The sequence below is a fragment of the Lygodium microphyllum genome, chromosome 10, assembly GCF_053477565.2.
Source record: "Lygodium microphyllum isolate KBCC chromosome 10, Lygodium_microphyllum_v1.1.10, whole genome shotgun sequence".
Taxonomy (NCBI): domain Eukaryota; kingdom Viridiplantae; phylum Streptophyta; class Polypodiopsida; order Schizaeales; family Lygodiaceae; genus Lygodium; species Lygodium microphyllum.
In genome coordinates, this window is record NC_141144.1 from 153,077,741 (window position 1) to 153,101,378 (window position 23,638).

General features: G+C 45.2%; 1 protein-coding gene across 1 annotated transcript in view; it reads right to left on the bottom strand.

The window, feature by feature from the left end:
• Positions 1-771: 771 nt before the first annotated feature.
• The window catches only part of LOC148030694 (putative plastid-lipid-associated protein 13, chloroplastic), a 79,821-nt gene continuing 56,954 nt past the window's right edge, over positions 772-23,638 (bottom strand). Inside the window, exons 6-7 of the mRNA XM_087687042.1 lie at positions 1,236-1,288; positions 772-1,153 (exon numbers count right to left, since the gene is read on the bottom strand). Of these exons, the coding sequence (XP_087543168.1) occupies positions 1,058-1,153; positions 1,236-1,288 (149 nt within the window). The 3' untranslated portion in view covers positions 772-1,057. The remainder of the gene's footprint in view (positions 1,154-1,235; positions 1,289-23,638) is intronic.

The window sequence follows — 23,638 nt, forward strand, 5'->3', positions numbered from 1 at the left end:
TATAAGGAAGGGAGATACTTTTTTGTAAAATGGATGCAACGTCAGACATTCGATGCTCTTATGGAGGTTTCTTTTCATGTTTTTGTGCAAATCACCTTGTTTGGGTGCTTTAGGACGTCCCCGGAGCTAGAGTTTCCACAAATGAACTTCAGTCTGCACTCTGCTTTGTTCCTTAACAGACAATCAACCAGCCTATCTATTCTTATTATGCTGCATATATCAGGCAGCCTTAACAACATTAACAGAATGTAGCGCTATTTTTATTCATTCCATTGTAAACTTTCCATTGTCAAGATAGCTTATATAGTTGATATCCAACTTTGGCAAACATATTGATGTCTCCAGTTGTTTCATGATCAGCAGACTAGTCCTTTGACATGTTCCGTATGTCCCATGTATATTAGTCGCTTTCATGTCATTCTGTTTCCAACTTCGGCAAACATATTGATGTTTCCACTTGTTTCATAATCGGCAACATACTTCTCTTAACATGTTCCATAATGTCACATGTGTACGGTTCGATTAGTGTGGTTTGCATCCCAAGCTCGAATCATATGCAGCATAATAGTTTTATGTAATTTCAAATGGTAGGGATAAAGTCTTGGCTGCACCAATTATAGCTCAGATTTTGGGGCTACAAAACTCTTGTAACAAAAATCCAAGTCCCATCTTCTTTTAATTAAACATTTTTCTCCCCAAAAACAACAAGCTCTCAGATCTAAATTTCACCAAGTCTGATTGCCCCATATAACGTGCTCATGACATGCAAAGTATCATCCAATAAATGATGCGAATACGATACCAATTATGATCAAAAGTAAATGTTTACATTGGAATCTGGTGAGCTCGCTAGTCCGATGGTCCTAAAACCTGCATAATACATGGCATTGGAAACTGCTGCAGCTGTAAAGAATCAACTGCTTCAACAAACCAACTGCGTTTGAGAATACAATATAGTTCAATATTTATTTCTTCCTAGGGTGGGAAACAAAAGCTATACAGCAATAAAACAATTTTTGAGCGCCCAATGCACGAGACTACAAAAACCCAGCAGCATTCAGCTCACATATTCCGGTACAGGCTCAGCATCGACAGTTGTGCTGCTGGTTAGTTTATATAACACCTCTGGAGTTCCTGACTCATCCCTGGCAACCTGCAAGGATAGTTGAGCTTTCAAAAAAAATTCAATAGGATGGTTTGAAATGATATCATAACAGAAAGTGCTTGAGCCTTACCAGAATTTCATCATCAAGATAAGAAATCAGAATCTGCCTCTCAAAGCTTCCAGCTGTTTATCAAAACATAAAGGAAATCAACCATCAGACTTCAAAATCAGTCATATAAGCTTCATAACAGTTTTCACTCAAAACTAAAAATGTTCAAGCAGTGGAAATTTGCTCTTGATTTTTTGTAAATGTTGATGGGTTGACGAATAATCAGATATGCAAGAGGCGAGGCGCCCCCCCCCCCCCCCCATCCTTTGAAGCTTGTTCCCAGTAGGCAAGATGAGGCTCATCCTCAGGCCTGCCATCATGCAAATCCTTATTCCCATTTCACCTAATAGGCACACCAGGAGATACGTATCACTGCTGAGACAAAAGCTTGAGGCTCATGCACTTGCTATGCATTTCAACCTCGGGATTTACACAATGCTGTGATACCTCAAGATTGTGATGACATTCAGATTTGAAGTGGACCAGCTGACCACATCTAAAGCAGTGCCTGGCAAACATCCCCTATTTCAACTCGTAAACCAAGGCATGCAAGCCAAAAGCTTCAAAACGTATTTTAATGGGATGAGGTTTGCTTGTATCCCACAGCAAACAAGCTCTATTTCTATTACCCAGTAGGGTTGCACAGGGAAGTTTACAACTTCCACCCAAATGGGGCATGCCCGCCTTAGAGCATCTTGAAATTCCTCCATGGGCTGCCATAGGACAACATGAACTAACTGATCATGAGACATACACGGGCCAAAACCCATGGTGTGCATAAGCTCTACAATAAAAGACCGGTCCGAGTAGTCAAAGGCCTTTTCCAGATCCAACTGAACTAGTAGGTTGGAAAATGCAGCAGCTATGGAGGAGAGAGAGAAAAAAGAGTGAGAGTAGACACTGGAATAGACACTGTGAGCTGAAATGATAGTGTACTTCCTGAACTAAAAGTGACAGAATGAAAGTACAACCCTTAGGTCTAAGGTAGACCAAACCGCTAACTCAACTGAAGTCAATTAACTCTAAATGTGGTGACACAACTTATTAACTTTGTTGTGTTCACACTCCAAACTAATTGACTAAAACATTGGGAACTGCCCATAGAATTGGCAAATTCTAACAGTATCACCTCCTCATTAGAGTGCTTTGCACTATCAATACCTTTTTTTCCCAAGAAAAGAGAATTCTATTAATAACACCTCAGAGAAAGCCCCCTAAGGTAAATACAAAGTACAAGACACTCTGTGAAGAGTAACTAAGTACATCAAAGATACAATGGTTGTGTAAACAACCAATCTGGTGCGCTAAAGTGCCAGACCATCTAAGGGGTAGTATGAAAGGTGTCTGAATCCCAAATCCGCAAGAAAGCCTCTCTTTTCTTTCTCATCGTCTCAGAGCTGCCCTGCAACCTCTCCCATCTCCCATGGAGAGTGTGGACTATCTCTGTCCAAATCCTCGATAAAGACTCCCCAGTGGGTATAACCTAAAGATCAATGACTTGGCTACATCTCGCAGTCCATACGTACCAAGCTATAATCCTGGAAATCAGCTCCCATCTGTGACAATGTCCTTGGGTCCACTGTGTCTGTGAGTAGTCTGGGGTAGGGATCTTGCTCAAATGTTGTCCAGTGATGGGAAAAGAAATGCTCCCCTGAGTGTCCTCATAGCCGCATGCTTGGATCTCTGTCAGTGACCCAAGCTACATCCCCCAATGTCGCTACCATGGACTCTGTTGTACCATGGAATACTATCCTAAGAGCTCTCCTCCAAATCTCTTGGACTCTCGGATAGTCCCATAGGCAATGTCTCTATGTCTCACCACATCACGTGCATGCCACTGGGTCCCTGCCATATCCAAGCCAAGTGCCAACTGCCAACTGCTAAATTCCTATGGGCTAGAAGCCATAGAGAGAGATATCTTCTTTGGCTTGAAGCTGTCATGTAGCCGCCTCCAAAAGTCATATAAGAACTCATTTGAGACTCCCTCTCTATGCCAATGAGGGGTGGCTGTAGGCTGTGCTCTAATCTTGCTCATTTGTATCCTCTGTCCCAATCTAGTAGTGTAGCCAAAGAAGGGGATGTCGAATGGCCTATCAAGGAAGGGATCCCTCTACACGCACTCTCCTGGATCCCATTGAAGTCTCTCTAGGGGCCTCCTCTGGTATGCCCAATATCTCCATCCATCTATAAGACAAGCAGTTGGGTTTGGGTCTGTGCCATTTCCTTTCAAAGTGTGCCACTACTCTGATTCTCTGCCTGGAGCAGCCATCGAGTCCTGTAAGGTCAAGGTCCTCTCGCTGGAGGTGGCCATCCTCATCAACTGTGAAAGTGAATGTCCTGTCTCTGCTGGATGCAATGATTGCTAGAAGGATATCCCCTTTAGAGAAAAGACCAATCCAAGTCTAAGAGGAAGTTGTTTCAGTTTGCCAATCTGGAGCCCCTTCCATCACGGCCTCAATCATAGCCTTGGCTCCCCTAAGACCATGTAATCTCTGCCTTTGGGTCTCGTGCAGTAACTCCTAAAATGCAAACCATTCCCCCACTGGTGTAGCGACCTATAAAGAGAATCTCCCGCATGATAGGTGTGTCAGCTGCCCAATGGTGTGGCCTAATTCTCATCTCAGATAATGATTAAAGAGAAGAGGTTGTCTCCTCTTCTCTTCAATAGTAGTCGGAGGGAGTTGGTGAGGCCTAGAGATACACATCTCCAAGCTCTAATAATGGCCGCCGCAAATATGACCTCGAAGCTCCTCCCTAAATCTCTAGTATTGATCTCCTGAAAAATCCAGTGAATGTTGGGTTGCCATGGCCCTCCATGTATAGGTATCAAGTCCTCTAGCCTCCCCATCAGAAGTTTCTTCTAGGGCTCCTCACTTGGAAGCTGACCCCTAACAATGAGCTTGACCAATAAGGCTTTGCTCTGACTATCTAGGTCTATGATCCCCAATCCTCCTCTGGATCTAGGCTGTATAATGACATCCCAAGCCACCCTTGCTCTGGCTGGACTCCCATCTCTTCCTAACCAAATGAAGTTCATGATAAGGCGTTTCACCTGGCCGATACATGACCTAGAGAATGCCCAACAAGAAGTGATGTACCACATGGCCACTAAAAGAACTTGGTTGGCAACCGCTACTCTTCCTACCAATGAGAGTCGCTGAGCTCCAATACAAAAGCTTTTGTCTGATGCTCAAAAGGAGGGATACCTATCTACACATTCAATACATTACGTAGAATGTTTCTGCCCTATACAAATCCATACTAAAGGGGATGCACAATGCAAGGGAGATGCTTGTGGAGATGATTAGCCATCACTTTCGAGAAAGATTTATACATCGCCCCCATCAAAGAGATTGGTCTCCAATATTTCAACATTGAGGGAGAGGCTACTTTTGGAATCAATTTGATAACTCCTACCTTCCATAATGTAGCCATAATCCTCATCTCCCAAACCTGTTGACACAAGGATGTCAAAGGGTTTTATCAAACAAGTAGCATAAGCCTCAAAGAATTCATTAGTGAGGCCATCCCAACCAACACTTATATCCATGGGCAAGTGCAACAAGACATCCATGACCTCATCCTCACAAATGTTAGCCTCCAAGGCAACATAAATGTCAGGTGAAACTTGATCCTTGACCAAGGCATAAAAAGCTGAACAGGCATGGGAAATCTACTCAAAAGAAGGCTCTATAGAACCAAGAAGTTCCAGAAAATAACTTCTGCACATATGCACAATGGTATGTGCATTTGTAACCATTCGACCCGCTACATGCTGAAGTCTAACCATGTTCTCTCGAGCAAGAGATACATGCAAACCCCGAAAGAATTTATGATTCTAGTAGAAAATGCCTTTAACAATTCTCAATCAAAGTTTTCAGTTTAGCCTGCTGATAAGATCTGAATTGAAACTGTTGAATAAGATCAACCAACCTCACAACCAATGGAAGCAAAAATCCATCATCCGGGGATTCAAGCAAGAAGGAATGAACCACAGCCAACACTTTATCTGCAGCATGCCAACCCTGCCTGCAAAGGGAGGCATAATGAATGCCGAGCAACCCTCTACACATTATAGGTCAATTGCTCAAAAGAGTGACTGCTCTCAGATGGCAAGAATCTATCAAGCAACTACCCCATATAACCATTAAAAAGTGGATGTTTCAAGTAGATGAATTGAACCATAAGGGGAGCCTACTCAGAAATTGTGATACTCTATGTACCTTAGTTACAAGCACTTTTGATGGTGTTTTGACCTTGAGTTAGTGGAAGTGCTCAAATGATCAAACGCATGAAAGAGAACTCAATATGGAAGTGCTCAAATGATGAAACTCAATATGAATGGATAATGTAATCCATTAGATGGAGGATGACACATGCAACACAATACTAGTAGGGCATCCAAAACCACAATGACGACAAACAGTAGTGCCTCTAAACTCTCTCTTCCAAGGATGAAAGATGATGTGATACAACAACTAAGAGAAGAGTGGAGTATATATAGAAGCCTCAAGATGAGACACGAGACTAGTGAAGAATGAGGTTCAGTCAACAACATATCATCCACATAAAGAATGAGAATCAAAAGGTTATCCCCATCTTTGTGCACATAAAGTGTGCTTTCGATGTGTTAATTACTAAGGCCAAGAGCAATCATATATGCATGTATCTTATTATGTCACGCCCTATTTGCCTGCTTTAAACCATAGAGAGCCTTATATAACCAACACAATTTGCTTTTTGAACCTTTCTGAACAAAAGCCACGAGCTTGTGTGACGTAAACCTCCTCATGAGGATCCCCATTCAGAAACACAATCTTCACATCCAACTAATGCACATGCCAAATAAAACGAGCAGCCAAAGCAATGACATTGCAAATGGTGGTCACATATGAAGTGGGTGCAAACATCTCATAATAGTCAATACCATGTTGTTGAACATATCCTTTGGCAACAAGACGTGCCTTGTAGCGATCAACCATCAGATATGCATTTTAATTTGAAAGCCCACTTTGTATCTATAATATACTTGCCAACAAACAAGCCCTATAACTCCCATGTGCCATTTTTGTGAATAGAGTCCATTTCTGATTGCATAGCTACCATCCAATGCTCATCCTGTAAAGCATCATGTAAAGAGGTAGCGTTCTCATTGCATGCAATAGCTATGAGTGCTTGTGCAACTAAGTTACCCTAATGTATGGTGAGTGGCTGCTATAGTTCTACCAGGAAGAGGAATAGACTATTTACTGTCTCACAATGTATCTAACAATGATCTAAGAACTCTTTTAGCTTCCTGAATAGTAACCCTCTAATTGGCCACTTTATCATCAGCAGTGCCATGATCAACGGGCTGCAAATCAGGCTACTATTCAACATGAGTTTGCTATTGATTTTGCTACTGTAAACCCTCATTAGGTTGCTGAAATGGAACAAAATCAGATGCACTTTCCTAAAACAATGGCAATAAACAGTCAAACATGTCTATACCTCACATTGGGCTGATTTTTGTAGTCCATAAAGGGCTAATCAGCATGTTCAGCGAATACCACATCTCTACTAACAAAAATCTTGCTCATGGAGGGTTGGTACAAGCAGTAACCCTTACTTTCTAAAATTGTAACCAATAAAATGCATTTCACAGCCTTGTCTTGCAATTTATGTCTTCGTGCCTATGGCACCAAACCATATGCCAAATAACCAAAGACACAAATGTGTGACACCATTGGTTTCCAGCCATTCCAAGCCTCATAAAGCATACATTCAGCCATTGCTTTAGTGGGGCTATGATTCAGCACATACGCTACACATGTAGTGGACTATGATTCAGCACATACACTACATATGTAACGGCATCAAGCCAAAACTTTTGAGGGCAGCTCATTGTGTGAAAGCATACAACATGCTATCTCCATCAAAGTGCAATTCTTCCTTTCAGCCACACCATTTTGTTGAAGTGTGTAAGGCTTAGTACATTGATGTGTAAATTGTAATGCCCCCTTCAACCAAAAAAGCGATCAATGCTACCATCAAATCTGCATTTTAATTTGTAAACCCACTTTGTATCTATAACATGCTTGCCAACAGACAAGCCACATAACTCCCATATGTCATTTTTATGAATAGAGTCCATTTCTGATTCCATAGCTACCATCCAATGCTCATCGTGTAAAGCATCATGTAAACAGGTAGCTTTCTCATTGCATGCAATAGCTATGAGTGCTTGTGCAACCAAGTTACCCTAATGTATGGTGAGTGGCTGCTCTAGTTCTACAAGGAAGAGGAACAGACTAATTACTGTCTCGCAATGTATCTAACAGGATCTAACGACTGTTTTAGCTTCCTAAATAGTAATCCTTCCATTGGCTACTTCATCCTCACCAATGGCTTGATCAATGGGCTGCAAATCAGGCTACTATTCAACATGAGTTTGCTACTTATTTTGCTGCTGTAAACCCTCATTAGGTTCCCGAAATTGACCAAAATCAGATGCGCTTTCCTGAAACAGTGGCAATAAACTCTCAAACATGTCTATACCTTACATTGGGTTGATTTTTGCAGTCCATGAGGGGCTAACCAGCATGTTCAGCGAATAACACAGAACTCTCAAACATGTCTATACCTTACATTGGGTTGATTTTTGCAGTCCATGAGGGGCTAACCAGCATGTTCAGCGAATAACACGTGTTATTCGCTGAACATGCTGGTTAGCCCCTCATGGACTGCAAAAATCAACCCAATGTAAGGTATAGACATGTTTGAGAGTTTATTGCCATTGTTCCAGGAAAGCGCATCTGATTTAGACTTGTTATTCGCTGAACATGCTGGTTAGCCCCTCATGGACTGCAAAAATCAACCCAATGTGAGGTATAGACATCTTTGAGAGTTTATTGCCACTGTTTCAGGAAAGCGCATCTGATTTTGGTCAATTTCGGGAAACTAATGAGGGTTTACAGCAGCAAAATCAGTAGCAAACTCATGTTGAATAGTAGCCTGATTTGCAGCCCATTGATCAAGGCATTGGTGATGATCAAGTGGCCAATGAAAGGGTTACTATTCAGGAAGCTAAAACAGTCCTTAGATCGCTATTAGATACATTGCGAGACATTAAATAGTTTGTTCCTCTTCCTGGTAGAACTACAGCAGCCACTCAACATACATTAGGGTAACTTGGTTGCACAAGCACTCATAGCTATTGCATGCAATGAGAAAGCTACCTCTTTACATGATGCTTTACAGGATGAGCATTGGATGGTAACTATGCAATCAGAAATGGACTGTATTCATAAAAATGGCACATGGGAGTTCTGTGGCTATTGCATAAAAATCAGCCCAATGTGAGGTATAGACATGTTTGACAGTTTACTGCCATTGTTTCAGGAAAGTGCATCTAATTTTGAATTTTGGCAACCTAATGAGGGTTTACAGCATCAAAATCAGTAGCAAACTCATGTTGAATAGTAGCTTGATTTGCAGCCAATTGGTCAAGGCATTGCTAATGATGAAGTGGCCAATGAGAGGGATACTATTCAAGAAGCTAAAACAGTCCTTAGATCACTGTTAGATACATTGCGAGACAGTAAATAGTTGGTTCCTCTTCCCGGTAGAACTAGAGCAGCCACTCACCATACATTAGGGTAACTTTGTTGCACAAGCGCTCATAGCTATGGCGTGCAATGAGAAAGCTACCGATTTACATGATGCTTTACAGGATGAGCATTGGATTGCACGCCATAGCTATGAGTGCTTATGCAACAAAGTTACCCTAATGTATGGTGAGTGGCTGCTCTAGTTCTACCGGGAAGAGGAACAAACTATTTACTGTCTCGCAATGTATCTAACAGTGATCTAAGGACTGTTTTAGCTTCCTGAATAGTATCCCTCTCATTGGCCACTTCATCATCGGCAATGCCTTGACCAATGGGGTGCAAATCAAGCTACTATTCAACATGAGTTTGCTACTGATTTTGATGTTGTAAACCCTCATTAGGATGCCGAAATTCATCAAAATCAGATGCACTTTCCTGAAACAATGGCAATAAACTGTCAAACATGTCTATACCTCACATCGGGCTGATTTCTGCAGTCCATGAAGGGTTAAGCAGCATGTTCAGCGAATACCACATCTCTACTAACAAAAATCTTCCTCATGGAGGGTTGGTACAAGCAGTACCCCTTACTTTCCACATTGTAACCAATAAAATGCATTTGATAGCCTGATCTTGGAATTTCTGTCTTCTTGCCTATGGCACCAAAGCATATGCCAAATAACCAAAGACACAAATTTCTGAAACCATTGCTTTTTGGCCATTCCAAGCCTCATAAGGCATACATTCAGCCATTGCTTTAGTGGGGCTATGATTCAGCACATACACTACACATGTAATGGGCTATGATTCAGCACATACACTACATATCTAATGGCATCAAGCCAAAAATTTCGAGGGCAGCTCATTGTGTGAAAGCATACAACATGCCATCTCCATCAAACTGCAATTCTTTCTTTCACCCACACCGTTTTGTTGATGTATGTAAGGCGTAGTACATTGATGTGTAAATTGTAATGCCATTTTCAACCAAAAATGCCATCAATGCTACCATCAGATCTGCATTTTAATAGGTAAACCCACTTTGTATCTATAACATGCTTGCCAACAGACAAGCCACATAACTCCCATGTTGCAATTTTTATGAATAGAGTCCATTTCTGATTGTATAACTACCATCCAATGCTCATCCTGTAAAGCATCATGTAAAGAGGTAGCTTTCTCATTGCATGCAATAGCTATGAGTGCTTGTGCAACCAAGTTACCCTAATGTATGTTGAGTGGCTGCTCTAGTTCTACCAGGAAGAGGAACAAACTATTTAGTGTCTCGCAATGTATCTAATAGCGATCTAAGGACTGTTTTAGCTTCCTGAATAGTAACCCTTTCATTGGCCACTTGATCATTACCAATGCCTTGATCAATGGGCTTCAAATCAGGCTACTATTCAACACGAGTTTGCTACTGATTTTGATGCTGTAAACCCTCATTAGGTTCCCGACATTGACCAAAATCAAATGCACTTTCCTGAAACAATGGCAATAAACGGTCAAACATGTCTATACGTCACATTGGGTTGATTTTTGCAGTCCATGAGAGGCTAACCAGCATGTTCAGCGAATACCAAGTCTCTACTAACAAAAATATTGCTCATGGAGGGTTGGTACAAGTAGTAACCCTTACTTTCTACATTGTAACCAATAAAATGCATTTGACAACCTTGTCTTGCAATTTATGTCTTCGTGGCTACGGTACCAAAGCATATGTGAAATAACCAAAGACACAAATGTACGACACCATTGGTTTCGGGCCATTCCAAGCCTCATAAGGGATACATTCAGCCATTGCTTTAGTGGGGCTATGATTCAACACATACACTACAAATATAACTGGCTATGATTCTGCACATACACTACATATGTAATGGCATCAAGCCAAATCTTTGGAGGGCAGGTCATTGTGTGAAAGCATACAACATGCCATCTCTATCAAAGTGCAATTCTCTCTTTCAGCCACACCGTTTTGTTGAGGTGTGTAAGGAGTAGTACATTGATGTGTAAATTGTAATGCCCCTTTCAACCAAAAAAGCGATCAATGCTTCCTGAATAGTAACCCTTTCATTGGCCACTTCATCATCAGTAATGCCTTGATCAATGGGCTGCAAATCAGGCTACTATTCAACATGAGTTTGCTACTGATTTTGCAGCTGTAAACTCTCATTAGGTTGCTGAAACTGAACAAAATCAAATGCACTTTCCTGAAGCAATAGCAATAAACAGTCAAACATGTCTATACCTTAGATTGGGCTGATTTTTGTAGTCCATTAAGGGCTAACCAGCATGGTCAGCGAAATCCACATCTCTACTAACAAAAATCTTGCTCATGGAGGGTTGGTACAAGCAGTAACCCTTACTTTCTACATTGTAACCAATAAAATCCATTTGACAGCCTTGTCTTGCAACTTCTGTCTTCGTGCCTATGGCACCAAAGCATCAGGCATACATTCAGCCATTGCTTTAGTGGGGCTATGATTCAGAACATAAACTACACATGTAATGTGCTATGATTCAGCACATACACTACATATGTAATGGCATCTAGCCAAAACTTTCGAGGTCAACTCATTGTGTGAAAGCATACAACATGCCATCCCTATCAAAGTGCAATTCTTTATTTCAGCCACACCATTTTGCTGAGGTGTGTAAGGCATAGTACATTGATGTGTAAATTGTAATGCCCCTTTCAACCAAAAAAGCGATCAATGCTACCATCAGATCTACATTTTAATTTGTAAACCCACTTTGTATCTATAACATGCTTGCCAAATTTGGGTGCCCCAAAGTTTCTATAAATAGGCATGCAATCCAACACTCTCCCTTAATCTCATTTTTGCAAGTTTAAGGAGCCGTATCTCTGCTGCCCACACCCCATTCGCGAGAATATCGCAGTTAGAGCTACCACCAACCACTTGCTACCATCTCACGCCTGATTCTAGCCTTCCTCGCATGTTTACAATTGTCACTAGGTTCTAGGAGCTATCACCTACAGTTGGGCGCTGTCACCATCACCTAGCAACTATCGCCATGATCTTCTCTCACCACTGTCTGCTGTGTTTGCACCTAACAGCTGTCGTACAAATTTTCTATCATCAAGTACCTACGTTTTAAGTCTTTCTCTCTCCTATCAAAGCATTTGCCATCTACTCCTGCTCGTTGCGTCGCCTACTACCCCACCCCCGACCGTTTCCTCACGACCGCCCCTGCTCGTCGCCATTGCCTGTGGTCCCCCCTCCCCTGCATGTGGCCCGTCGCCCCCGCCCCCTGCCCATCACCCCCCGCTTGCAGCCTAATGGCGCCAACCCTACCTGTCGCTCCCACCCCCTGGCCATCGCCCCCACCGTTGCCCCCATCTAGTGACACCTGCCCTGTGCGTTGCCCTGCTTGCGGCCCAGTGGCACGTCCACCCTACCAACTCCCCCCCCTTTGGCGTGCCGCTCTGCTATTTCCCCCCCCCTCCCCCCTCCAATTGCTCCCTCCCCCTGCAGCAACTCCCCCCCTCCAATAGCACAACAGCATGATAGGTAGATTCTTAGCAAGGACGCACAATAGAAACCTCTAGTCAGACGCTGGCACATTCTGCGAGTGCCCCCCAGTCAAGCACCTTGCGCATCATCCTCTTTGAGGAACGGCTCTTAGCCGTCCCTGCCACAGAGCTGGAGTTGAAAGAAACATCGATCTTTGGTTAGGTCGTTGGACATTCCCCATCGAGGGCCGAGCTGCGAGATTGGCTCCACTCCACACTGCGCATTGGCACAACGCAGATCACGGAGGTAGTCCTCATGGGCCAAGGGATCTTCATGGTTCGACTCACCTGTGCGGACGCAGCTCATGAGTTAGTGGAGAGCGCACCCACGAAGGGGGTCATTTACATGGTTCGCTGGTATAGCAGCTTCACAGTGGAGACATTTGTGCTCCATAACAGATTTCTCAGACATCCAATCACCTTACTTTTTCCCGGACTGGTGGTAGAGTACCACCAGTTAGTGGAGGACTTTGGACGACTCTTTGGCACATTTCTCCCTGCCTCCTTCGCGGATGCAGTGACAGCTGCAGGAGTCCCAAAGATACGTGTGGCCATGAAAGACACAGAGTATACCAAAGTTCCTGGAGATTGAGGCAAGAGGTCACTCCTTTAGGCAGCAAGTCATTGTGATTGGGCAACCAAGGCAGTGCCTGCACTGCCACGACTTTGGGTATCACGCAACAAATTGCACATGTTTTGGAGCCAAGGCAGCTCCGCCGACAGGCTCGCAGGTGGATGCTGACGGCTTCACATGGGTCCAGAGATGACAGAGAGGGAGACGGCAGGGAGGGCCACAGCCAGCTCCTCTCAGACACAGCCTCGACAACAAGGAGCAAGAGTATAAGTGACGCCCGCTCGGCAAAGAACTCCGCAACCCCCCCTCCCTTGCCAGCTCCACTCCACAGGACCACAATCCCCCACATCCATCACCTGCGCCACAGACTACCTCGCCTAAGATCCCATGGCCCCCACACCCACCCCCCACCTCCCATGGCCCCCCCACTGACCCTAGCCCACAGCCCCCCCCCTTCCAGGGCCACCACCCCCCCACACACCTGCCACGTACCTCCGACCATCCCTCGATCCTCTTCCCCCCCCCACCACCTCCTCTGCGGAGCATACCCCCTGATCCGCACCCGGTTCAAGTGATCCCCCCCCAGACCACCCCCCCTCCTCCCACAGGAGGTGATGAGCCATAACGCCTACATTCTCCTCGCACCAACAATCTTCCCCCTCCCACACAGCCACCAGCTCATCTACCCCTCCCGCCCGTCACACTTTCCGGAGACAACGATAGTTGTTACCACAAGAGTTCTTCCGCAATGACACGTGGTCCTACCTAAGAGTTGCGGAGCGCGGAGAGTTCCCACTACCTCTAGAGGTGGGAATCTTCGTGGTTCGTAAGTCAAAAAGGAGCAAGGTTCATCTACTAGCACCACCTGATGGACCAAACTACACTTTTTTCCTTCAGTCCTCTCACTCAAGGGATTGGACGACGACACAGATAGAGAAGGAGGTGAAGAGTCAGGTGGCGGACCACATCTCCCAGTGGATGGGAGAAGAAGGACTAGCACTGTTTACACAACAGTGGCCTGGTTGCATGATGTGGATATTAACTGGTGGGCTGGTGCCGAGATCCCACGCTTGAGCATTATCTTTCGAGCCCCTCCACAGTGGAGAGCTCCGAGGGATGTGATCGAGTGGCCCTTGGCACAGGCGGCCCTTTTCTACCAGTGTACCTCAGCGTGGCTGATAGATGCATTGGTAGTACCATCTAGAGCATCTATCATCCCTATGGTCCACCCGAGAGGCACCATGGGGGACTGGAGTTCGCCGTCCAAGCTTGCAGCAAAGCGTACTTACATGCCCCATAGGTTTTCCTCCTCATCAGCAACTTCCACACCAAACAGATGCCTATTCAAACAGTCACAGGTTTTCCCATGAGTTTACACCTTGCATCCTGGAATGTGAATAGTCTCCACTATAGTGGGACACATGGTTCCACGAAGTTGATTGTTCAGAAGGAGTTACAGCCGGCCCTTACGGGACGGTTAGACATCCTACTTCTGCAAGAGCACAAGCTCACCCCCGCCCAGGCCCATTGGGTAGGGAAGGTTCTCCCAAGCAGGTCACACACCTACTAGGAGTACGCCATCAGTGCCCATGGCAGGAGTGGAGGCGTAAGCACCTCTATTGGCCCAAGTTGTACCACCTGCATATGGAATCATGGGGCGATTGTGGCAGGGAGAGTTCTATGGGTCAAGTGTGATATTGGGGACTCGTGCCTCGAAGTCCTCAATGTCTATGCCCCCACTGAGGTCAAGGCACGCAGCAGGTTCTAGGTGGAGATTGTAGCAAGACTCCCAGACGTAGACTCCTGGATTGTTGGAGAAGACTTCAACAACCTAGCGGCCTTAGAAGACCAGCAAGGTAGAGGCAGAAACTACCAAGGCATGGCTGGGGAGGAGCAAGAGGCATGGGAGATCTTCCTACTGGCAATAGGAGCTCGCGATGCTTGGAGAGACCCAACTTTTCACAGGAGGGAAAGGTCATTGGACTTCTCGTGGGAATACACGCGGCTAGGCGGAGTCTTGCTACAGTGGTTGGACAAGTTCCATGAATGAGAGTGGGGATGCTCTCGCAGAGGCCAGATAGGGCACTTGGCTAGCACCAGTCTATCCGATCACTGCCCGGTCCTCCTGACACTTGATCCCCCTACATCTTCCCTAGGTACACGATCATGTCAGATCCCTGACTTGATCTACAAGAGAGAGGAGGTGAAGAGACTGAGCAGATTTGGACTAGGGAGTGGAGCAAGAGGGACCGGATGGCAGAGGACGTTGCAAAGGTCCTAGCCAAGTCGAGCAGTATCTGCCAAGAGGCAACCCTACAGACTGGGCAACAGTGCTAGGAGGAGGAGAGAGTACTTCGGCGGGACCTAGCAGCCACGCAAATATTATTACAAGAGACACCAGGGGATCCCATCCTCCACGCACAGGAGGTGCGTACACGAGCAGCCATCGCCGGCCTAGAGGACAGGCACTCGGAGTTCGCATTCCGCACCTCACCAACCTTTTGGGCGTGAAAGGGAGACACAATGTGCAAGGTGTTCTTTCAGGCACACCAGCCCCGCACCTCAGGAGAGCAGATATACAGCCTTCGGGATCAATATGGGAGGATTCGCTCTAGCCCAGACGAGGTGATGGAGATTGCCACTAACTACTACAAACGCCTTTTCCAACAAGAGACAGCCTCAGCCAGAGGACAGCGTTGCATACAGCAGGTCTGGGATCACATCCCATCCCTCATCACAGAGGAGATGGGACGCTCTCTCCTAGCCCCCTTCACAAAGAAGGAATTAGAGGAGGCTTTCCACACACAGGACGGGGAAGAAATGCCCGAGAGAGAATGGCCTCTCTAAGGCCGCCTTCATCAGCTTCTAGGAGGTAGTGAAGGACCCCTTATTGCTAGCTTCCCACAAGATTTTCAGTTCAAGTCAGATGCCAGGGAGTTTATCAGCAGGTCTTATCAATCTCCTCCCCAAAGGGGGAGACCGGTTGGAGCTATCCCAGTGGAGACCGATCACCCTGTTGCTAGTTGCCTATAAGACACTGGCAAAGATGATTGGTAGGTGACTCCGCCCTGTGCTTCCAAACATCATTCATGACACACAGACAAGCTTTGTTTAGAATAGGAGCATCCCTGACAATGTCTTAATATTACTCCTGGATTTTGAGAAAGCCTATGACAGGGTAGACCGGGACTTCTTGGAGGGCACCATGGAGAGGTTGGGCTTCCCCCAGGCATGGATCTATGGGGTCTCTACACTCTACAGATCGGCCACGAGCATGGTTCTCATAGGTGGCAAGAGAGGGCAGGAGTTTTTGCTAAAGAGATCCATACGGCAAGGCTGCCCACTGGCCCCATATTTGTTCCTACTCTTTGCAGAGACAATGTCTCACTTCCTCAAATCATGTGTGAGTGGGTTACACGGCCTTTGACTTCCAATGAGAGAGAAGAAGGAGCCGTCAGACTTAGAATATGCAGATGATACAGCACTTTACATAGAGAACGATGAGTTGATGTCAGAGAGGGTGAGACTAGCTCTCGACGTGTTCTGTACTGCAACAGGAGCGAAAATCAACTGGCACAAGTCGGTTGGTTTCCTTATAGACCCGGACTCCAATACAGAGTGGGGCGTCCACTTGGGATTTAGATGGGTGTGCAGAGGGGAGACTGTCCACTACCTAGGGTTCCAGATGGGACTTGACATCACCCCCACCCAGTAATTTCTCCCAATCCTTGGCTCTATTCGGAGGAAGCTAACATACTGAAGTACTGCTTGCCTCTCCCTTGCAGACCGAGCTCTGGTGGTCAACCAAGTCCTCCTAGCGACGGCTTGGTACATCGCCTCATGTTGGTGCTTCTCCTCGTCCTTTGTTGCTCAACTTCACTGCCTAGTGCGGAATTTCCTCAGGGTCGGGTCAACGGTTCCAGGGACTCTCCGGCCATGGTGGCGTGGGCGACCATCATCCGACATCGGTCAGAGGGAGGGCTTGGGATCATTGACCCAGAGTATCAAAGTATGGCCCTTTCGGGCAAGCTTATAGTCCGCGGTCTCACACCAGGAGGGCAGACCTGGAAGGTCCTACTGCAAGAGGGCCTCCAAGAGTGCAGACCGAGGCTTAGCACGGATTGGAGACCGTCCTTGAGATGGATCTTCACGACGGCCCAGATCACCCCCCTAGATCCCCCTTCCTGCGTAGCTTACTTCGTGTGTAGCAGGGCCTTCATAAGGCCCTAATTCAAAGCCCCCCAGGTTGCCAGGACGAGATAGACTGTCAACCGGTAATCTGGAACCCCCAGGTCAAAGATCAGGAGGGGGTACAGATCGACGAGCGCCCTCACGTCCAGTGGGCTGGTTGGGAGACCGGCCCAGCTCGCACCATCAGGACCTGGCGCGAGATGTACAAGTTGGTGGACGAGGAGTTGTTGCAGCAGGCATCAGGTTGCTAGAGAGGAGTCGAGTTGAGGAGAAGGGAGATTAACGCAGCAATACCTCAGGAGTGGCTTGGCCCCCTGACACGAGAGCCAGTAGAGCTCGGGGAGATATGGGCTACTAAGTTTTCACTGACAGGTATCCCCCTACAGGTGGCAGGCAGAGTGGGCGACGCCCCGTAGTGGACTTTCTTCACCGTTCAAGAGGAGGGGGCGTCTGGCCCTTGATAGAGAGCGATAGGATGAGGGGATAGCTGCCCTTTCGTGGAGGAGGATTCGGGTGGTGGGCCTTCAGGGGAAGTCATGGCAACTAGACCCCTATGTTTTCTAGAAGAAGCTCAGGGAGTCACGCCTTTGGATCTGGGAGGGCAGACCACTTGATGAGCTGGAGTGGGATCCAAGAGAGTAGCTATGGCCGGCCGTTGCGGTCGCCAAGAAGCCACCGAGGTTCCTAAAGTACAGAGCCAGCATTGATAGATACGTGCTGATGTAGGACATGGACTAGGCGCCGTCATGTAGCAAATACTAGGCGGAGCACAGCATCACAAATGCTTTCCAACTGGACTTTCTGGCGCCACCTATGGGAGAGCTGGAGGCCGAGGAGGGTATCGTATTTCGTATGGCTGGTGGCACATGGAGGCCTGACGGTAGGGAGTTGGTTAGCCCAGATACAGAAGGATGAAGGATGTAAACACTACACACAGCAACTTCCGGAAACTCCAAAGCATAGCCTCTAGTCGTGTGAGACGACGTAGCTAGTGTAGAGAGGAGCATGCCGCATCCTCTGCCACATAGCACCCAGTCTTGGATGTATCTCATGGGAAGCTTTCTGCTGGCAGGCAGTCAGTCAGGGTCGTCACCTTCTTTATGAGGCTGGGATATAGGACACGATCTTCCTTATTGAGGCTGGGTCGTGCCCAGTAGCCGGCTTAGAGGCTCTACCCATCTGCCAGGTACTAGAGCCCATAGCAGACCACTCTGCGGTATGAAAGATCGTAGGGAGTCTCACTGGATGGCATATCTGGAAGGCGCGGTGTCAGGAGTTTTTTTGGAGGAGAGAGACTTTCTGTACACGCAACTTTAGCAAAGCTCTGGACCTCCATAATCCACTCCCTTTGTGGCTGATGGGACTTCGGGCTGTCTTGACTTGTTTTTGGTGATGCAGGCAAGCAACCCCAAATGATGATACACCCCCCTCCCCCCATGGCTTCTTGCCCCCATTCCCCCTAGACGACCCTAAGAGGCCTATATATTTGATATTTCTGTGACTTTGTATCAGCTCTAACTAGACTGTTGAGCAGGAGCACTTCTTTGTATTCAGGGTTTTTCTGAATTAATATAATTAGCCACACTTTATTTGCAAAAAAAAAAAAGTATTTCTCTCTCCTATACTGTGGTTTGTATGTGATCCAGCCTTCCTTAATTGCATTTTCTGGTTTTCGATTCTCAGAGGCTGCCTTTGTTGTGATTCGGGATCCGTGTAGAGTAGGACATACTCTACAACTCATAACCTTAGCCTTGATCCCAAAGATACGAGAGGTTCAATATTCACTGCATAGTGTGTTTGCTGCATGAGCACTATATATTCATTATTCATTCACTTTAATATTCATTGTGTTCACTCTCTCTGTGTTACCCTATGAGTTTATCAATCTGTGTGCTTTGTGGTACGATTGGATTTATGTTTTTTGCATTTAGAGCATTTCTTCACATGGTATTAGAGCTAGGTATTCTCTGAGAAACCTTGACCTTTGATCGAAAAGCTCATTCGTGAAAGCAAGAACAAAAGGGTCAAATACCTTCGAACATATTCACGACACTGCTCTAATCTCCACAACCAAACATGGAAAAAAACGATCAGGAGTAGGCCTCTCAACTTGCTACTGCTCGATCTGACATGGGCGGAGAACCATCGGACTACCATGGAGTCCATAGACCATATCAAATTTCTGCCCCTAAGTATAATCTCATCTTTATGCATAGGGCTAAGCAAGAGGTTGAAGTTAAGCTTGAGTTTTCTCCTTTAGATTCGGTGCATAGAACTGATGATCTTGCAGAACCTTCGGAATCTCCACTACAGACCAGCCATCTGCAAACCTGGCTCAGATTACATATCACTTCCACACTACTACTCTCCAATGCCAGGTACGAACCCTATAATTTCAGATTCTATGCCAATTGATTCTGTACTTTCTGTTGGATTAGGAGATGCTCATCAAGAAGAAACTCTTCAAAAGAAGCTTTGGTTTGTGAGTAATGAGGAACACAAAAATTTCTTCATGAACTCAAAACTAGGTAAGAAGCTAAAAGAAGAACTTGTAAGTATTCCTACTCTTCCTTTTCCTTCAAATGATTTTATTTTTTATGGTCAATATGGAGTAGGTGCATCTTCATTTAATGCATTTAATAAACAAAAGGAACCTACAATATTTCCCACAACAACATCCATTACAAATCCTTTCCACCCATCCCTCCCTCATCTTCTGTTGCACCTTCCTTTCTGGTTCCATTAAGTGCACCATCTTATCCACCACACACCACACCAAGGGGTTCTGCACATTTAGGCATAGCGGTAAGGACCACTACATACCCGTTTCCAGGTGGCGTACCTGTGACGGAGGCTCGGCCTCCCACACACACACTTTCGAGCTATCCCTCTGGGAGTGTATCCCAAACATACTCAAGTATGGATCATTTGGTATCGCAATTTGTCTCTATGGCATTACCTATTGGACCATCCAATCATTCTCTAGTGCCCTAGCTGACATTTGGACAAGACTATCGTAACCCAATGCCTCCATCTACACCTACAGTATCACTTTATTATTCATTGTGTTCACTGTCTCTGTGTTACCCTAACGCTAACCCTAATTGTGTTCTGAGTTTATCAGTCTGTGCTTTGTCGTACGATTAGTTTTATGTTTTTTGTGTTAAGATCATTTATTCACAAGTGAAATGGAAAGAAGAGGAGGTAAACGAAGAGGAAATAGAAATACAACTACACATAGGGGATCAGACATGAGGAAGAGAAGGATGTAGAGATAGAGAGAAGTGGATCGAGGAGATCCAAGAGAGAAGAGTAGAGGAGCTTGTAAGAGAAAGGTAGAAGAAGAGGAGGTGGTAAATGAGGTACAGGTAGAGGTCATTGAGGATAAAGAGAAAAAGATTAAAGCAAAAAACCACTTTTCTTTTAACATCAACTTTTCCATTTTATTTATTTTATTTTCAGAGAGGACAAAAAGTGGACGAATCGTACACGTCCAACTAAACTGACCGGATCGTACTATGTGGATCAGTCCATAGATGAAATGCAACCATGGTGAACACCTTATGCATCACCCAAGATTTGGTAAATGTCATAGGTTTGGGTGTATACGTAGGCCTATATACTGAGACCCTAGCCTTGATACTTTCACATCAATCTATTCAATAGATTCTTCTATTTAGGTTTGCCTCATATTCTCTCTCTCTCTCTCTCTCTCTCTCTCTCTCTCTCTCTCTCTCTCTCTCTCGGCAGACACCTCTCTGGCGCGAGGCAAACCTGTTGTTTTGATGCAGGCATACTATATGCAGTAATGTACTGACACAGCAATGTACTGACACAGACCCAGATGCCAATGTACTGAGATTGCAGATGTAATAAGATTGATATGACACGAATGTACTCAGAATGACATGAATGTAGACCTAGGTGAATGTATTGATGCACTCGTTTGTGGACTAGGCAATGATGCATTGACTTTGATTTTCATTGTGTCCTGGAGTATGCAGTAATGCATTGACTGGGGCTGCAATTTGTATTTCTGCAGTGAGTGTAAACAGTGTGAAGGCATTTGGGCTCGTAAAAGATTACTCAGCTTGCAAAAATTTAGTGAGGGATTAGGGAAACCTTGGAAATTTGCATGAATCACAGAAATTGCTCTGATTTGATAGTACAAAGTACAAGCTGAGTGGCTTTACACAGTGTGTGAGAGATGGATAATGTAGATAAATGCAAGCATCAAACCGTGAAAAATGAATATCTGGGAGACGAATCTAATCAAGAACTAACACAACCGTCTATGGAAGCAATGTTCAACACCCCTTCTAAAAACACACGGTACAAGACGTATGGCCGTAGGGTCCGTGATTGGACCATCTCCCTAGCATTTGACAGGCATGGAAAGACCTCAAGCACCATGAATGAGAAGAAATACGAAGAAATTAATCTCATGATTCGCTCTGAACTACGAATTATGAGACAAGAATTGGAAAAAGAAATACGAGAGCAAGTCAAAGCCGAACTCAGAGGGCAGAAATGCAAGACATGCAGATAAAGATTAAGAATGACTTACAGGCACAAATGCTGTCCAAAATGCACATGCTGAAAACTGAAATGCTGAAAGTGGTAGATGCCTACAAATCTGAAATCTTAGAACTGAGGGAAGAATTGAATACATTTAAGAAAAAAGAAATGAACGTGCAAGAAGAACTACAAAAAGAGAAAGAAGCTTTGAAGGCATGTGAAAGGGAGGTTCACTCATGGGGAGAAGTGGCAAAGACAACACAAAAGCAGATAGAATAAGCCAGCCCATGGATTGAGGTAGTAAAAAAGAATAAGGGAACATGAGTGAACAAGACTGAAATAATGAATGCTACCTTGGAAGAAGAGGCTAGGAGACGGACTAGAGCTTTACATGTATGGGTAGTAGGATGGGAGGAGAAGAGTAGCCCACAGGAAGATGCTAAGACACTTGCTGACAAAATTGGGGCTTCAGACGTACCTATCGTCAGTGCTTGGAGAGTGGGGAAAGAAGACTCTAAGTCCAAGGGTCTAATTCTTTGCTTTGGGGACATAGAGAAAAAAAAGGCCTTCCTCTCCAAGAGGAGAGCCCTCAAGGGTAAGAAGATTTATTTGGATGAGGACCTTACCGGAGCACAAATAACGCATCACAAAGAACACATGCCCAAGGTATTGGAGGCTCGCAAAGAGGGAAAGTGAGCTGTTTATAGGGATGGACAAGTCATCATCACTGACAAAAGGACTTCATGATGGTACGAGGCCTATGAGACACTTCGGATGTCAATATGGAATTGTAATAGAGCCCTATGCTTGGATATTGGTTACTTTGAAGATAGCTTCCGAAACATAGATATAGCAATGTACACGGAAACACATCAATGTAAAGATAGCCGACTACCAGATGTACAAGGAATTCTACCTATGCCGCATCAGATGGACCTCGCTTTGATATACTTTATGAGGATTTCATGAGATATGCTAGCATTGGGGACATATTATTAGTAGGAGATTTCAATCCACGCACTAGAGATAGACAGAGTAACTTTTATATGCATGATAATGCCATGTTCAAAGAGATCAACATAGATGAAATAGGCCTACGCAGGAGAGCCCAGGATAAAGAAGTGAGTACCTATGGGACACAGCTATTGACTTTGAGAAGTGCACATAGACTAGCCATCTTTAATGGTCTGCCACAATGGCCACGATCTGACAATTTGACATGTTGGAATCACAAAGGAGGGGCAAGTACTATGGACTACTTGATAGACTCACCAGCATTGATACCAGACATCCAAAACTTTAAGATATCTAAGAGACCAATTGGCATAGCAGCAATTCATGGTATTTTGGCATTCATGCTCTCTTGTGTACATATGAAACATGAAACACCATGCCTTCCTAAACATCCCAAATACTACTTTACAGAAGACACCTCACACATCTACAGTGGTTCTCTGCAGACCAGTTTACATACATTGCACTCCAGTAGATCGTTGGATGAATGTACAACGGATTTAGCAAAGGCCATACATGAATCAGCCATGTATGCATTCCCACACACCTTGCCCTAATGTAGACCCACACAATCTACTGCTCCCCAAAATAGCTCGTATGATGATGAGTGTAGAGTCACCCGAGCTCGCTTATAGAGAGATGGAGCTAGGCACTCAAACACGTCGCCAAGAAAAGACGTTCTTCAAACGCCTTGTGCGGAAGAAGAAACGAGACTACTTAGCGAAAACAGAAGCAAAGATATATCGGCTATTTTTGGGGCGGGATAGCAAGAGCGCATTGGAAGATGTTTCATGAAAGACAACCCCCCATACAGATTACATCACCAGATGCTTGGCTTGACTATGGGAGACAGCTGTACAACCTACCAGAGACAGTTGTACGACCTACCAGGACAGCCTCCTATGCAACCCCCACAAGCTTGTAGGCCAACACAGTGGTCTTTCTTCACGTGAAAAATGTCATAGATTACAAAATGGAAAGGCACCTGATGAGGATGCAC